The sequence below is a fragment of the Temnothorax curvispinosus genome, unplaced genomic scaffold, assembly GCF_003070985.1.
Source record: "Temnothorax curvispinosus isolate PA1 unplaced genomic scaffold, ASM307098v1 QBEX01007415.1, whole genome shotgun sequence".
Classification (NCBI taxonomy): Eukaryota; Metazoa; Arthropoda; class Insecta; order Hymenoptera; family Formicidae; genus Temnothorax; species Temnothorax curvispinosus.
The window spans coordinates 281627-299729 of record NW_020217195.1 but is presented as its reverse complement, the minus strand read 5'-3'; the positions used below and the strand labels follow the sequence as shown (position 1 = coordinate 299729).

The following is an 18103-nucleotide window of genomic DNA, read 5'->3' as shown; positions in this document are numbered from 1 at the left end:
AAAAATCTTCATTGCGTAATACGAATATTATCTATATGCTCTACCATGTGTCTACGAGAACTTATGTTTGAAATGCGACCAAGGGTCAGATTCTTTCTCCTTTTTCTATTTTTATTATAAATATTGTAATCTAGGAACGAAATACTTGGCTCAGAATTTGTATCGAGGCTTTTCGAACCGAATCTTCGCACATACCTGAATGTAGCGACGTTTGCAAGATTCATTATCGGAAACTGAAGTTTTCACCGCGAGTATCGACGTGTATACTTGACCAACTTCAATAGGAATCGACGCGTCGGGCAACATCTCGACGGTATTATTGCCCAATGCCCGTTTCATATCATACGTTTACAAGAGCGGGCGATTGATTCTCCTTTCGTCTCGAAGGATTCGAATTAGAGTCCGCGATTCGAGAGGGGCCATCGATGTACCGTCGAGATTTATTATTATGCCGCTCCTGCTCCTTCTTAGAAATGTCACGGTAACGCAGCCCGCAGGGCGTACGGCGCATCAGCCGATCAGCGGATCAGCCGATTGCGGTCGTATAAACAGACGAGAATGCGTCTGGCCTGACGATCGCGATGCAGTCCGACATCATGGAGGATTTGAAGATAAAATTTTTCGACCTCATTAACAAGCAGGTAAATCCGTCGTTCACGAATACGCGATTATTGTAACACGCGAGGTGCATGAGCTCCGTTCGCTGCGCTGCCCAGAAGTGAGGTTATGCGACGACTCGGAAATGATGTGTACATTCCAACGTTTGACGTTTCGCTGTCAAACTACGTTGCGTTTACTTGGCGTTTTCCTTATCCTCGTAATTGGTTTTAACGAGAACTATTATTGATAAAATAGCAGTTTGAGGAATTTAGCATTTTGATATCATTTATATTACGCCTCATAACGGTTATATTTATGTCATGATATATATAATTTAGATATAGAATATAATTTAATATTTATATTTGAAGACCCGTATTGAATTACATATATAAATTATAATCACCCTGTGTATAATCACCCTATATATATTTGAAAAAGTTTATTCAGTCTCGACAAATCTGTACTGACATTAGCCACGCCTGATTGTTAGCTAAAATTAAAAGAAACAACATTTGATTTGAATATTAGCTATGCTATTGTTAAAAAAGATAAAATCCATAATCGTTTATCATTTTTTTTTTTAGAATGCAACTAAAGTGCCGCTTATGGGTTTGAATCCCGATCTACTTAATCCACCTGAATTACAAAAATGTGAAGACCTCTGCTCCGAGGCTGATCAATCGACGGAGAGCGAGCCTATACCCGATCAAGATGTGTTGGACTCTATCGAAGACGTTTACTTCAATACCGATGGTAGCTTTGATTCGTCGCGCTACGAACTGAAGAAACTGCCAATGATACTGCACTCTAAGGAAATTGAGAAATGTTATAAGAAACTCAAGCAACAACATCAAGTTGTCTCCACGAAAGTGTTGCAGCTTATCTTGCAGAAACAGAGTGCCTGTAACGCAGAATTTGACAGGATTTACCTGCTGCAGGAACAACTGCAGGACGTCTTAGAAATATGTAAGATGGGAAGGGCAGATCTGAAATTAGCTGAGAAACAATTTACTAAAGCGAGCTTAGGCATATTAGCTAATTACCAGAGACGACAAGTGACCCAAGATCTGTTAAATAGTTTAAATACTATAAAGACCCTGGTAAGTTATAAATATTTTACACATTTGTCGTTAAAAAAAAATATATACGCTTTATAAGAGGCTAAGTGCTAACTTTGTATCACATTATATAGCAATGTACGGGGAATCGTTTGAAAGAGCTTCTGGATGAAGGGAATTATCCTGGAGCTATATCGCTTCTTTTGGAGTGCCAGAGCGCCGCTCAGACTTACAAGCATTTCCATTGTATCGCTGAGCTGAATGCAAACTTACAAAATATTTTGGATCAAGCGGAAAGGACCTTAGACAATACGCTCTCTAAAATGTGCACTGAATTCGACGTCGCGGTGTATTCTTCTATTCAGGAAGCTTATACGTTGTTAGGGAAGACTCAATCTGCCATGGATCAATTGCACTTGCATTTTACTGCTGCCATTCATAACACGGCGTTCGCCATTATCTATCGCTATGCAGGAGGTGACATGAAAAGACAATATAAACAATTGTGTCAGGCTGTGCCTCGTGAGAAATGTATAGCTTGCCTCACGGAACTGTGCAAATCATTGTGGACAATACTGAATTCGTATCATTTAATTGTAAATTGGCATAACGCGCAAGAGGATAAAGTCGAGTGTAAGTCTGATGTTAAGGATTTAGAGGCGACTAGAAGCAAGCACTATGTCAAACACAAATTGGAGAATGGTATGGTCCGAGTATGGCACGATGTGGAGATGAAGATATCAGTATATTTAACGAACACAGATCTGACAAATACCAAGTTTGAACAGTTTGTTCAGGTATTGGGTATAGTTAACAGGTAAGCAAATTGATAACGTATGATGATAATTGTCAGTTGATACTAAATCAGAATCATCCGTTAAACTGTTTGTGAATTATAGGTTGATGGAAATTGGGGAAGATCTCTGTGGTTTCAAATCGGAGAACTTGCAAGAGTCCATAAAAAAGCAGTCCCTGTCTTACTTTTCTCATTATCACGCCTGTCGTTTGGATGAATTGAAAATGTTTTTGGAAAACGACGGCTGGGAGTTGTGTCCTGTAAAGTCCGATTTCATGGCTACTCAATTATTGGAATTTCGAAGTCTGAAACCTTCGCTCAATAACTGTAAAGCATGGAATAGCTTAGATAGCTCGAACTTAAGCGACAGCGATAATTCTACGGGAGTCGCAGGAGACCTGCAAAAATATCTGGAGGGCGGTTTGTCACCGTTCACAATAGGATTGGATGATACTATGGATGAAGATATTTTAATAAATGATGTAGGAAAATCACTAAACTAATACATTTTAACGCTGCCAAAATGATTAATCTATGTTACTGATCTTTCACGTTTTCTTGTTTAGATTGATCAACCCGCATATTTTTCGGACGAGTCCGATGAGGATATTCCCGATGAATTGAAGCATGAATATGTCGACGAGCCAGATCATACGAAAGTTAATAAAAAGAAGTGCAAACTCAAACAGTCTGGACCTATGGTCACAAACACGACGTTAAGCATACTGAGAGTGTGCGGCAAGTATCTACAGATGTCGAAGCTTTTACGATCAATCGCTGTTACTGTCATACAGAGCATGATACAATTTTTCGAGCTGTGCTTCTACACAGTACACTTATTCTTTACGTCGGATCTCGTAAGTTCACGTTACGATTCTTAATTCTTAACTGTGCTCGCGTGACTGGAACGTGATTTAGAATACGGTTCTCTATTCTTTCAGCAAATCAATAGCGACTCGTTATACAGTCCGAAATTAAAATTATCCTTAACGCGAATCAGAGAAACTCTGATTATCTCTGAGAATGATACAATGGAAGAAAATGGCAATGCGAATTACGATAAAGTAAGACAACCACAGCTTTCATCCATTGTGAATTTGTCACAGCCCGAGAAACTTCACGGATTAACGGAACGTATTGTAGCTGTCGAGTCTCTGATATTTTTAGGACAGCAGTACGAAGGCCTAAGGTCTTATTTAGAGCATCTTATTGCCAGCAGTCCTCAGAGAGGATTTTTACATCAGTTTTATATGCAAACGATAGCGTCTGCCGCAGACTTAAGAAAGCCAGTCTATATGGCAGTAACGTCGCAAGCGTTTGACGTTGTAAATATTTTGAATTTGATGAACAAAGTTAATTGGGAGGTGACGGACGTCATGTCTCAACACAGTAATTATATCGATGCGCTAATCCAGGTACGTGTTGCGATAAATAGTTTACTATTAAATGTTGTCAATTATGATGTTGAAAATATTTTTTGACATTTTTTTATAGGAAGTGTGCATTTTGAACGAGAGACTTAATACTATTGGAACGTATATACCTTTGAATGCGCATATATGTAATGCAGTATGGGAAAATGTGGCTCACTTAATCACACACACCTTAGTGGAAGGGTACAACGAACTTATTATCTACATATTTTAAGAGTACTTAATATTCTAAAGGAATTAAATTCAACTGACAAAAATGTAATTTTGTCGCTTTAGGTTTTCCAATGCTAAAAAGTGTTCAAATGGCGGTAGAGCTTTAATGCAACTTGATTTCACGCAGCTAAAGTCAAAGTTTGAGAAAGTGACGTCGTTGAGACCTATGCCGCATAGGGAGTATGTTGAATTGTACATCAAAGCGTACTATCTTCCTGAAAATAGCTTCGAAGAATGGATTAAGGAGCACAAGGTATTTACATATATAAATATTACGTATGTAGGATATTGGCAATTTTTTATTCTCTGCCTACAATAATAGCATATAAAATTCATGATTACGTCTTGCAGGAATATTCAGTTAAACATTTAATCGGTCTGATTTCGGCGACGTGTCAAAACAATAAGAAAACGCGGCAACGATTGATAGCGCTTGTGGAGGAGCAACGGCCCAGCAGATAGCATCCAACTATTTATTATAAATCCGTGCAAGATTATATCGAAATAGGAAGTATTTGAGATGTCTATCAAATTGGGAATACAATAATCGTGTTGTTGATTGTACAGTAGAACAATTTTTTAAGTACGTTACAAAATTGATCAGATATATTCGTGTTTAAGCTATCTTAATCGAATTGAAATCTCCGAGAGAATCACGATCACGAACCAAATAAGTCACAATTCAATATATTTATTAAGTATTCTGTATATGAATCTCATATAGCTCTAAGAACGCTTTTACAATGTTACTAACTGTAGCTCTAATGTGTATATCACAAATGTTTTAACATATACATGGTATTTTAGAGTCTATACAGTTAGACCACACGCGAATTGGTACGATGAAAAACTTTAGCTTATTTTTAATATACAAAAGATATCTCTCGAACGCGAAAGTGCACGGTTATACGAATCTCATTTGTGAATCTGCGAATTTGCAATTGAACTGCAGTATTAACATGCGATTACCGTGGTAACTAAGAACTCAAAATGTTGCCACATTGATTTTACACAATGAAAAGATATATGTATATATATGATCTATACGCATTGCAGTGTTAATTTAAGAAAGTTTTTTTTTTTTAATATGACGATATTGTCATAAAAAATTGATATTTTAATATTTACCTGCTTTAAAAATTCTATTTTATATAGTTTTATTTTTGTAAAAAAGTAGAACACGCATTAACCATATGACGTGTTTTTTCTTTTTCTTTGAGATTATATATGTGATTAAACTTCGATTTACAAGAATAACAAGTATTTCCGAAGCTAAAGTGAAAAACATGAAAGATAATGTGATGATTAATATCCCGTTTTATTCAAACTGATCATATTGGCTGTCAATAGTAAAACCATGACTGTTCGCTGAATTTTAACAATGTTATTTATTTTACTTTATTATTGATTCAGTCTTATGTAAATTGGGAATAATATATATCAAAGTACTAATAAAAGAATTAAACTGTAAAGTATCTCTAATGTTATCTTCTATACCCAGAAATTATTATTACAAGTTGCTACGCGTTCATTGCATGGTACATATGTATATACCGCAGAATGCACAATTTGAAGAAATTTTTATTATACAAAAATGATAGTAATATACAAGTACATACATACTTTCTAGCTTCGTCGATTTCCGATTTCGTAAAAATTGCTATTATATATTTATATATTGCATTTATTATATATTTATATTCCATATACACACCATAAACCAAAAAGCTCCTGTTGCACCAGTATATATAAATGCTCCTAATGCTTGAAATTATTTTAATGCCCGAAATTCTTTGTGAACAATCCGCTCTTCCTATCTTAAAGAATACGGATTACTCGTTGATCTAATGAAGATTCCTAAAGTATTAGTTAGAATTTATTTTGAATAATTACATGTAAATAGCTTTATAATATAACATTCGAGGGCCATATAATTAAGAATGTAACATACTATAGACTATTCAAACAATAGGAATAAATAGCAAATATGTAAATTAACAGAACAGTATTGATTTTCTCCTTTATTGCGCTAAGTCTTCCTTTCTTCTAAGGCAGATATTTCGTTCATGGATGTATTCTATTCATGATCGTGGTGCATTAGGAATTCTCTGGCTGATAGCGTCGATCAATGTGTAAGCTGACAGCGTCGATTCACGTGTAATATTATTCCTTATTACTCCGCTTTAATGAGCCTTAAATTTTTTTTGTATGGCCCCTGATACGATGTCGTACTTATCAAATGTCGTTTATTTTCTAAATGGCAAATCACACCTGGATATTCTTCTAACCGAAAGAATAGGTATATATATATATCTATGTGTATGTATAAATAAAAGGGATGACACGTTATTGTATGCCTTTTCTTGAGTATCTTGAGTAAAAATCTCCAGCGCATCAATCTCTCAATAGCAATAACTTTTAGGGTCTCTATGTAACATTGATAATATCAAATTACCTAAAAATTGTATCAAATGACACAACTGTACTCTAAATATTTACGAATGTTTTATTCTGCAAGACAAGTGCAACGCAATATCGTAACAAAACTATTTGTTCAAATAATTTCTTCACCGAACTGAGTTTGGAAACCATGTATTTTAGAGTCCAAGATTTGTAATCTTTCATTGGCCTTTTCATTATTTTATCTCTGAAACTTATAACTTTAACTCTACAACACATTAATTTATTAAATTGCTACTGGACATAATTGGCCGTGTAGTAACAAAATTACAGTAATTACTCCTACAAACTAATCATAGGTTTTTCTTTAATGCTGTAAAATTCTCGCTACGTTCAGGCTTTGGATATTAGTGAAGCAAAATAGTTGATAATTTAGAATTATCTCTGACTTATTTACCTCAATGCTAAAAAGTGAAATAGTTTATTTATTTAATAAACAGATATATGTAAAAAGATTTAAATTTATTTTCCTTCTGGAACTTATATTGTCTTTTTAGAGCGACTTTTTTTTCTTGCCTATATAAACCTTTTTTTTCTATCAAAACTGCCGTGAAATAATATTTTCTATTAGTCCTCGAGAAACTTTTCGCGTATATGTAATTCGTTATTGTATTTCTTCTTTATATTATTTGTATTAGTATTTGTATTTTTTTCTTTATAGCATATTAGTATGGATATGTGGAACATATAAGACGCTCGACATAAACTGGAATATATCAAACATATTTATATACATAAAAGTTCGTCAATTAACATCATAACATCACATTTAATAAGAAAATGGCTTCTGCTAAAGCTGATGATAAAACGTAACACAATTACATATATTTTTTTATATCATTAAAGAGAGAGAGAGAGTACATGATAATGATACCGATGCTTGAAACAGTGTTAAAAAATGTAGAGATTACGTTCATGAAATTGTACAAATACGTGACCATAGAGTGCTAGGTAATATATCTAACGTTCTCTGGAAAACAGTTCAGCATTTCCAAAGCCTGATTATGATTTTTATACAGACGATGCGTTCAACATTCACACCATCTCTTAAGTGAGTTAAATGAGTACTTAATATTAATGGTACGGATGTTGGGAAAGTTGTACAAACTTACGTCTGGAAAGATCTCTTGTTATAATCCAATTGTGAAGATCATTCATATAACTAAAAATGTTTCTCTAATAGTCTAATTCGCTAATGTACCATGGAATGTAAACAAGGTGTCAATGCATCCATGAATTACAAAGATATATCATCGCTATTATTTACTCGTAACTCAATTTGATTCGATAATCATACACAAACATTTTGAACACTTGTAAACTTCTACGAATCAATTATGAATCTCGAAGTATATTCTTACTAGTCTTACTCTATGGATTATGCTATGAGAAATGAAACGGAAACATTTATCTCATCCGTTTAAAATGTTGCTCTTAACGATCCGATCGTTGCGACCTAATACTAATATGCTTTATTATCCAATACTCACTTAAACAGTAAAAAATATTGGCAGATTCAATGCTGTTACGTTCTTTGTAACATTGTTTCCTTTCCTCGCTTTTCTTTTCTTTTTTTTTGGTTTTTGAGCTCACAATATCAGTAAACCGATAACTCCTTATTGCATTGCTTCCTATACTCTGTGACTTGTGCGTAATCATAATAAGTCTGATGATTAGATATTATCGCATTTCGACCACCCGTGATCACGATAAGCGGAAAAAGATGCTAATTAAGGGAGCTAATTAAAATACGCGCGTTGGAAGACATTATCCAAAAAAGAAAAAAAAATAAATTAAAAGCAATTTTTCGGCACAGAACTCTAAATAGCAAAAATGTTTACTAACGAAATAATGTCGCTGTACTATATAAAGCCTCAATGTAGGTATGGTAAATTTATTTACGTATTATACTCACGGGCTATATGTATGTATGAATATTATATAGTACACATTAGAGATAGCCTTTTTGACAACAAGATATTGCGAAGTTAAAAATCTAGCCGCGTTTCGTTAAAAAACCTGAGGTACTTTCCGCTCGAGAAACGCAACTCCGCTCAAATAACAGTTACATAGATATTAGATATGATCCTGCAAAGGTAAGTTATACAGTATACCAATCCTTGTGAATCTGTGAACCTCGTGTAATATCATAACTAGATTCTCGTAAATTTTTTCTTTTTCTTTTTAAACTTGTACAACTTGTATGTCTCATGAAACAGTACACTTGTGTGAATATGTTACATGTACAGAGCGATATTAAACCCGCTAGCGTAACTCTATTCAATAATTATTTCCATGAAATGGGATAAATAGCTAGCATAACAAAGGTCACGTCCCTTGGTACCTCGTTTACAATAAATTACTATTCATCTAGTATCAGTATTATTGGAACACACCATTAATAGTTATCTTTATATTGTTTGTTTTTTCCCCTTTTGCACCTGTGATAACTTTACTCGTAAAAAAGATGTCGTCAAATGTATCATTGTCAGTTGTTCGTCTTAACGGGAGCCTCCACATGATAAATTAAAAATAAAAAATACAAAGCAAACGTGTATTCTCTGTATATATAGCTAATTTGTGAAAAATAAATATTTGCTCATAATTTATGATTACTGGTTAACCACGTAAGGCCCTCGTAAAGCCCGTCTCCCGTTGTGGCACAAGATGGCTGAACGTACCAATTTCTATCTCGTATCCTAGTTAATCCCAGTTTCTCCTGTATTTCGTGCGGTTTCATAGCTAAAGGAAAACAAAAGTATTGGCGAAAATTAGTATATTGTGCTAAGCCATGTAAAGATATCTGTAGCACATATATACAATGCGCCACACTACTTACTAAAACTACCAAAAAATATTAATTTACAACCAACACAAAACCATAAATATCAACTTACCATCCGGAAGATCTTGTTTATTCGCGAATATTAAAATGATCGCATCCCGCATTTCCCTGTCATTTATGATTCGATGAAGTTCTTGGCGGGCTTCGTCGATCCTATCCCGATCCGCGCAGTCTACTACAAAAATAAGTCCTTGCGTTCCTGTATAGTAATGACGCCATAACGGACGTATTTTATCTTGACCACCTACATCCTGAACAAACAGAAACATTTCATATGATTAATAACACAAACGAGGTTAAGGTAATTCTCTTTAGGTGATCTTTACAGATTCTCGTTAAAGTGCTCGATACTCACCCACACGTTAAATTTAACATTCTTATAGGTAACTGTTTCTACATTGAATCCTACAGTTGGTATAGTTGTCACAGACTGTCCTAGTTTAAGTTTATACAATATTGCTGATATAATTTCATTAAGGAAATAAATATAAAAAACAGTCAAATTAAAATACATCTTGTCTACGTTATATAATGTATATCATATGAAAAAATCAATTGAAACAGAACGAGTATAGATAATAAATTATATGTTTATGGAATTGAGATTAACAACGTAGCAAAGGATACTAGTTTTACCCGCCGCATCCAATCCCAACATTAGGATGCGCATTTCCTTGTTGCCAAAGATCTTCGACAACAATTTTCCCATTTTGCAGGCTGTGTTCTAGGCACCTGGCACCTGTAACAAAATGCACGGGTATAAACGATCCGTTAGAACCCGTGAATCTATCAAACTTATTTAACAACGTCACTGTGTCATTCCGTCACCGCGGACCTCCATAACAGTATAAGAAATATATCTGACAAAACGCGTTCAACAAAAGTCCGTCTCGGTATCAAGTATCATATCTCACGGACGCGCGCGAGACCAACGATAACCGACCGGTCTGTCGCGGCGAACACAGAAAAGAGAGAAAAAAAAAAGAATAAATACGAGGCTCGTCGTAATCGTGTCAGGCTCGGGCGGAAATCGACGTGGAGGCCGCGAGGACTTTAAAAGCCCACGTTTAAATCCCACGCCTCGTCCGCGCTGTCACGTCCGATCGATCGACAGGTTACCTCGGCGTCTAACCTCCGCTACGAATTTCTCATCGCGGTCGAGCGGGCGCTGGGGACAACCTGCGGGCGGGACGCGGACACCTCGGTAACGCGGATAAACAGAGACGAGGCAGGCAGCGGCCAACACTTCCCCTAACCTATCAGCGCGAGAACATCGTCGGCCGCCACCGTCGCCGCCGAACAGGGTGTAAACTTTCGGTGCAGCGCGCAACGTTTGCTGCACTTTCTGCCACCAAAATAGCGATCGTTGTATTTGCGCCCTTCGCATTTTCCGCCGTTTTCTCTTACCGATTTATAGGATCGGAAACAGTAGAAATAATTGCTTGATTTCGATAAACTCGCGCGGTTCTTTAGATAAAGTCCTATATATTTTTTTTTATAAAAATCTTTCGATAACTCGTGAATGATCGACCTCGTTCTTGTATACTTATTTTATTTAGTCCATATTTGAATTATTAAAAACCAGATCACGTCGCTTTATTTTCTACTTTTCTAATCGCGCTTGGCATTTAAAATGAGACAGGCGTATGATCGGGCTATGAGAGAGGGAGAAGAGGAGAGGGGAAGAAATGCAGGAAGCGCGAACCAAAGCGAGGGCAAACATATATATTTAAATATTTAAAATTTTATTTTGAACGCAGGAAGAGTGCAGTTGAAACATTACCTATAACGGAACGCGGATACGTGTTCGACCCGCAAAGACGGTATGGGTCGAGGTGCAGAAAGTGCAGAACGAAAACGGACGGATTGCAACGTATTGCCGCGCCGCGCGAAACGGAAAGGCGTGTTCGTGTGTGGGCGACGAGAGACGGGGACGAACTTTTATCGCGAACCGCGCTAATTCGCCCGACACGTTTTCGGGACCGCGATGTCAGGTTCCGAAAGGAACATAGTCATAAAGAATGAAAAGAAAAAGAGAAAGAAAGAGGATTCGCTGCCGCGATGACTGTTCGACACTTCGCGAACTATCGATCGTTCGCGACGTTCCTTTTCCGACAATCGTGCGACGCGCATACTTTCGACACTTTCGTTCGAGCGGCGGCATGCGGTCACGAGGAGCGGTCAGAGGGGTGGGGCAGAGAGGAGGGAGGGAGGGAGAGCGAACGACTCACCGAGAAACATCTGCAGAGAAGAGCGAGGATCTGACCGTTGACAGTATTGCACGGACACATCACAATTACGCTGCGCATTGCCGTGTTCTCCGCCGATCGGTTCTCTCCACGATTATATCGTTTCGCGCGCTCGTGAAAGCGTTATTTCATCGTCGCCATGCATGGACGGCGGCGCATTGCCGTGCCGTCGTCGTCACGTCCAGTCACGTTCCTCCCGTAAATCACGAGGCGCGCATACATCGCGGCGACAGCCGACAGCGCGCTGCGCTCAGCGCTCGCGGCCGCCGCGCGCGACCGTTCGAGCGACACGTCGCGCCATCGCGCGTTGTCGCGCGAAACCAGAGAGAAGCCTGAGAGAGGCCATCCCGGATCCCGGTCCCAGGAAAAAGGCCGGGATGGCCTCTCTCAGGCTTCTCTCTGGCGAAACTAATAGCCGCCGGTGGGATCCCGGTAGATATTGCAGATTGGTTCGCCTCCGCGCGCGGCACTTTCCGGGTCGCACCAAGAGGGTAACAAGTATATACGGGATGTTCATGTTTCTAAATTCTAGCACGAGCAAAGAAATGCGATTATAGGAAGGAAGATATATTGACATTTATTTCTCATTGTCATTGCTCGCGTGGTTTTCGAGGGTGATTGAGGATCTTGAATGCGTAAATACACTACTGTACGTGCGTCTATGGCTGCGGTCCACTTGACGCTACAAATGCTTTGAAGCATTTCTTTTCTCCTTTCTTTCAATGAAGAAAGAAGGAGAAGAAGAACACTTCGAAGCATTTGTAGCGTCAAATGAACCGCAGCCTATATTTGACGGCATGAACAGTATTCAAAGGGAAAAGGAAAATAAGAGCGGACGCGAAATATAGAAAGCGCGACTAAAGCGAACGTCTGTCAACTTTTGTAAACTTTTTGCTCTGAAAACGGAGAATAGATAATTCACTTGAAAGTACTATAAAATAACATTTATATATGTAGATAGCATATCCGGTGCCGTTGGAAATGCAAAGAGAGGAAGGGAGTGTATTGAATGTCGAATACATATTCAGGATTTAAAAAAAAGAACGAGCGAAGTTTAGAAAGCGCGCACGTCTATATGTCTATTACATTTTTTTCTTCGAGAATCTTAAGAAAGCAATGTACGCTACATTGTCTCTTACGACTTGAAAACATATCTTTATGAGCTATTTCGACTCTCGCAAGTTTTAACGCGGAAAACCAGAAGCAAAGCGAAATTTCCTCGATGAAATTCACCGTGAAAAATGATTTTATACTTAATGATATGAGAATTTTTTTTTATCTGATTATATTGACAGACAATCAAAAGCAGTTGTGAGAAAATTAAAGCTTTCTCTCGGGGCTAACAGCGCATTCTTATCGCGGACGCGTAAATTCTGCCGATTACATCGATTCTGTCATTATTCGTCGAGAGAAGATTTCAGGTAGGAGGTACGAGTTCGTAATTCCTCGGCGAGCCGCAAATGGATCTCATCGGTTACAAATAACGCCGTACATGCAACATAATATAAACCCGTAGACAATGACGCGAATTTTTCGCGAAGTCGTCAAACGACGGCGTTCAAAAGTTCGAATGACGCTCGCGGAGAATTTCTCCGTGGCGTGATACGGCGTGGGCGCCGACACCTCGTTTTATCTGACGCGAAACGAGACGGCGGCTGGCGGCGGGGTGCGAGGCGAGGTAAAGGCGAGCGGAGAGCTGCGGCGACGACGGAACGAACGGCGGTCAAGGGAGGAGGGACGGGGAGGGGGAGGACGAGATGGGGATGCTTCTCGCTCCTTGTTACTCCAGATTGGACGTGGTCCGATCTTTCGCGCGCCGCAGACTGCTCGCGCTGCATTATTCCCCGGAGACCGGAGCTGTACGCTGCGTGCTATAATGCTATGTACATACCACCTCTGTGCGCGCGCGCGCGCGCGCGAAGTCATGCGACGGCGCCAACATTCCCGTCGTTTAACGACGTGCGTGCGCGGTCGTAAAACGTTCGGATCGGCGGCGACGGGCGGCGGCGGCGGCGCTTAACGTGTCTTTACGGACATGTGGGTTTGTCCGCGCTACGTAAGAACGTGGGCGCTGCGCTGACTTAAATTAGACGTACGTCCGTGCGTGGCCACCTGAAGAGAGAAAACGCGCTACTTGCCGGCTATTTAATTGAATAGCGTATGTGTGCGCGCGCGCGCGAACGCGCGTTACGGGCCGCACGCGGCTGGTAAATGCATTCAGGAATGTCGCATAATCAGCCATTAATTCACGCCGGATGGTCGTTAATGCAAATACGATAAGCCGCGGCTCTCCTCTCGCGCGGCCGAGAAAAAGCCGGCACCTTTCCCCGGTCTCGGTAAACACCACGCGCCGCGCCGCCGTTTGATATTTAAATTTCGCAGCGTTTTCCGATTAGAATTTATGATAATAGTATGGTAATCGTGGCGCCGCGATGGTCGCAATATCCGCGGCCGCGACACCGCGACTGGGGGATACAGTCTCACAGGCCAATCATATGAATACGACGGATTCGCTTGAATGAGAAATGTCGAAAAAAAAAACGCGAGATATACGGTCGGAGAGGATAAAGAGGAGAGACGCGGAGAGATAGCCTGTTTGCCTGTCGATCGCGACGCGATTGCGAATTGCGACGGAAGAAATATGACCGTTTGATCCTAGAGATCAGGGTGTTTCCCGGTACGCCGAGGATACACCAGGTCGCGGAGTTACGTTCATCGGTATGTACCCGAGAGACGCCGCTACGCTTCCTCTACGTAATTTACACGCGTGAGATACACACTCGGCTTAACTCCGTCGGAAAGAAAACGACAAAGAGAGAAAGAGAGAGAGAGAAAAGTTGTTGGAGCCATAATAACGACCGAATGTGTGGGACGCGAATAATACTTCCTCGTGCGCACACCTACACGGCAATCCGCATGCCACGCGTATATAAACTCCTACAACAAATAAGCACGTGCGCAGAAAAAACGTGAACGGGAAGGGAAACCGCGTCATTCGCGCGTTCGTCCAGATTCGCGAAGAAATCGAATAAGACGGAAAGGGGAGAATGATATGGTCTCTTTCGTTTTTCTTTTTTTTCCAAGATAAAGCGTCGCGCCGTGTCGACGGCTCGCCTCACAGCCTCACACGCCTCTACGCGCCGGGCGGCGACGGGAGAAAGACCCGAGAGGACGGAAAGGAGATGGGAAGATGAGATCGAGTCGGTTGGTCGTTCAACCAAGCCAGTTACTACACGCCGCGGTGTCGCGCGATCCGGTCAGTTTGGTAAGGAACGCCGGAGCCCCCCGAGAAGTCGGCTCGTGGGAGAAGATGAACGCGACAAGCGAAAGAGGCCGCGAGGCATGGCAAAAGGAGACGAGAGAAAGAGAAAGAGAGAGAGAGAGAGAGAGAGAGAGAGAGATAAATAGATAAAGCGTTTATTAATATTCTAGGGCAAAAGCCCTTTGAGAGAACAGAAGGATATTAAGCGTGGAATACGCAGTATTTTGAGAGATGAGTCGAGAGTATAAAAGCGGCAAGAGTGAAAAATAATGACGTGAGTTATAAACCGAGGAAGGTAAAGATAACATGCGTGAGAGAGGGAGGGAGAGAGAAAGATAGAGAAAAGGGTAGAGGAAAGCGGAGGGGACAGGGGGGAATAAGAGAGCGAGTACACCGACGAATACATAGGACGGATAATGCCTCCTCGGCGCGTGTAATGTACACGGCCGGCGGCGGCCGTCGGCGCCGGCGCCTGCACACGGTCTCGCCGACGAGAGACTGTGTATTTATAGTGTAATATTATTATAGTCTGTTTACGCGACATGACACATATTCCTCACCGATAGCCGCCTAGCCGTGAGAAATGTATAGCGCCCGTTCAAAGGACGACGTCAAATCTCCCCGATCTCTTTGAACGACTTGTTCGTTACCGAAAACATGTTAATTAATAAAAAAAAAGCGAAACCCTAGCATTGCACGAGGATTCGGCGAAAGAATTCGCTGAAAAAGTAAACATAAATCCGTTGAAAGATTAAAGTTTTTCTAAGGATTCTGGTTTAAATTTTTCGTCGCGAGATAGTTTAAAAATTTTAGACCTTTCAATCTTTGCATCTTTCCGTTGAGTGACGGAATCACGTCTCGCTTATTTTCAGCTTTTGTAAATTGTAGTTTAGATGATTGAAGGTGAATTGTTGCGAGATATTTGAGTTAATTTTCGTCACAAACGAAACTTTTGAATCCCGGATAATCTCACAAGTATTGTCCATGACGTAGTATAGCGAAGAGACGAATGGAGCTGTTCGATCAAAAGCGAAAGAATGCGCCGAGCTATTATTCGAGCCGCATTCCGAGACTTTTGGTTCCGAACATTTATGAATGACACGTGAGATGGGGGAATAAAGGAGACATTTTGAGACGATGAACAATCAGACTTCGGCACGTTGGTTTCCGTTCGCCGAGAAAATTCACAATTTGTCACACAAAAGAGAAAAGTATATTCAGATCCGTTTTAAAATGTTATTAGGTAGAATGTATTTCTATATCTATATAACTTATGTGACCGTCCCCGCAAGGATCCCGAGCAGATGTCCCGAGAAAGGCGCCACAAAGTCACCACGTTGTCGCGCAGGGGGTAAGATCCCCTCGACCGCATTTCTAAAGGGGAGTTCCAAATGAAATTACAAATCGTATTATGGATTTGCGTGTCTCGGCTCGGCGCGACGGTCAAGATTCGTCCTCGGTCATAGAGCCTTTCTACAGAAAAAAACTTTCTAGTATCGTGGAACGCGTGACTTTGTATCCGGCGCCAGGATTACGCCGGAGGACCCGAGGGTTGAGGGCATGCCGGGTGTGAAACGCCGGCGCAACAGCGCGATAACTTCATTCAGCTCGGGGTTGCTGACGACGATCCCTTCCTTTGGTTTTCTCGTAGGTCGTAGATAGACATATTGTCTCGGAGATGAATGGTACCGCGGCGCGGCAGCTTGGCGCCGGAAAGAAGGACGCTCGTTCGTTCCGCAGGAACGCCACGCCGCGCCGGCGAACGTCGGGCGTCCGGGGGACCGGTCATGATTTCCAAGTACAAGGCTGTTTCCGCTGATCGCTTCAAACAAGATACTGGCACGCACTGGGCTTCACCTAAATATAGGCACACAATACGTCTCTCCTTCGATTATTTATAACGCGAACGGTATGCGCGCGGATCTCGATCGGTGGCGGAAATCTTTTTAGGAAGGCGAACGGCGAACGATATTCCGCTTTTTCTCATCCGATTGGAACAAGCGCCGAGATTGACGTGAGGCGAAGAGACCACGCGGAATCGCGCGACGAGACACCGCCTCTTTCTCTTTCTCTCTCTTGCTCTCTTGGAGCGTATAGGATGTGCTCCGATATATCGCTGTCTGAGGTCGAGGTGACCTTAGGTTTAATTTAAGGCGACGATACGTTGCGATGCGCGTCCGCTCGCGTTCAAAAAACACGCGCTTCGTTATAGCGCGTTAGTGGTATTATCTCGCTGACCGATCGTTTACGGCACTCTGTCTATTGCCCCATTAATCTTCGAACGTAAACGACAACGACCGTGTTGGCGACGTTCTTGAGTAAATGAAGTAAACGTAGTCGCGAGAGGACGGAGGATACCGCGCTTTCACTTTCGTCATAATTAATTAACAGCGCAAAAGATACGCGTTATCGCTCGCTTGTTATAAACGTACTTATCCGCATGGCAGTTTAGATTTCGCAAAAGCGACGCGCGTAACCCCGAAGAAGTCTCGAACTTGGCGCAATTGTGCGTTCAAGCAAACATTTCGTCACGTAATTCATCAAATTGCTGACTGAACTAATATATTTTTTTTTTATGCACCCGGTTTGCTTGCAGAGCACACGATAGAGGTATATCAGATGCGTAGCCCCGTTATTGAAGCAGGAAATTTTACGTCGCGGGCAAGATCGCCCTCTGCGCGTTATTGTTTATAAAAAATTATATAGCTCGACGCTGTATCGCCGTATCGTCTTCGTGTAAATAATACGCGCAGATCACGATGTTTATATAAAGTCGAGTTTAAAGTTAACGATGCCAACGAACGTTGATTGCGTCCGTTTCTTGCATATGTACGTGTGCACTTGTACACACGTGTATACACATATACGACTTACAATTTTATCGCCTGCGAATGCTCTCGCGTCTGTACACATTCATGCATATACGTACGCGCATATGCGAGCAATAAGCATAACAAGCATACGCACATAAATGTCAATATAATACAAAATTGTATGAATAATAATTATATAAATATAATGATAAATATATAAACATAAGTTTATATACATCGCATAAATAATTATAAGTATAATATACAGTTATATTCAATAAATAAGTGAAATACAACCGATATGATGTATCAAATTAATCAAATTAAAGAAATGATCCTCTTGAAAGTAATAACAGATAACAGATACAGCT

The 18103-nt window shown here is 40.5% G+C and overlaps 2 protein-coding genes across 3 annotated transcripts; one reads left to right on the top strand and one right to left on the bottom strand.

The window, feature by feature from the left end:
• The first annotated feature begins 491 nt into the window (after positions 1 to 491).
• Positions 492 to 6101, top strand: LOC112457005 (syndetin). Its single transcript, XM_025019848.1, has 9 exons — positions 492 to 641; positions 1188 to 1703; positions 1796 to 2478; positions 2561 to 2939; positions 3024 to 3314; positions 3399 to 3872; positions 3952 to 4073; positions 4167 to 4356; positions 4455 to 6101. The coding sequence occupies exons 1-9, from the start codon at positions 582 to 584 to the stop codon at positions 4563 to 4565; spliced, it is 2826 nt and encodes a 941-aa protein (XP_024875616.1). The 5' UTR covers positions 492 to 581; the 3' UTR covers positions 4566 to 6101.
• A 231-nt stretch (positions 6102 to 6332) lies between these two features.
• On the bottom strand, positions 6333 to 11876 carry LOC112457006 (ADP-ribosylation factor 6). Of its 2 annotated transcripts, none has more exons than XM_025019850.1 (5): positions 11640 to 11876; positions 10036 to 10147; positions 9764 to 9867; positions 9461 to 9659; positions 6333 to 9305 (listed from the first exon to the last, which is right to left on the bottom strand). In XM_025019850.1, the coding sequence occupies exons 2-5, from the start codon at positions 10115 to 10117 to the stop codon at positions 9163 to 9165; spliced, it is 528 nt and encodes a 175-aa protein (XP_024875618.1). In that variant the 5' UTR covers positions 10118 to 10147; positions 11640 to 11876; the 3' UTR covers positions 6333 to 9162. The 2 variants fall into 2 exon arrangements, with proteins under 2 accessions (XP_024875618.1, XP_024875619.1); XM_025019851.1 differs by lacking the exon at positions 11640 to 11876 and adding an exon at positions 10528 to 10694.
• Between the last annotated feature and the right edge of the window lie 6227 nt (positions 11877 to 18103).

Excerpts from the sequence above, each read along its gene's own strand:
- LOC112457005 (XM_025019848.1), top strand. The coding sequence starts at position 582 with ATGCAGTCCGACATCATGGAGGATTTGAAGATAAAATTTTTCGACCTC. Across the intron at positions 3,315-3,398 it reads TATTCTTTACGTCGGATCTC|CAAATCAATAGCGACTCGTT; the intron begins GTAAGTTCACGT and ends CTATTCTTTCAG. Across the intron at positions 4,074-4,166 it reads ACACACACCTTAGTGGAAGG|GTTTTCCAATGCTAAAAAGT; the intron begins GTACAACGAACT and ends TTGTCGCTTTAG.
- LOC112457006 (XM_025019850.1), bottom strand. The coding sequence starts at position 10,117 with ATGGGAAAATTGTTGTCGAAGATCTTTGGCAACAAGGAAATGCGCATC. Across the intron at positions 9,868-10,035 it reads GGATGCGGCGGGTAAAACTA|CAATATTGTATAAACTTAAA; the intron begins GTATCCTTTGCT and ends AAATTATATCAG. Across the intron at positions 9,660-9,763 it reads ATGTTAAATTTAACGTGTGG|GATGTAGGTGGTCAAGATAA; the intron begins GTGAGTATCGAG and ends CTGTTTGTTCAG.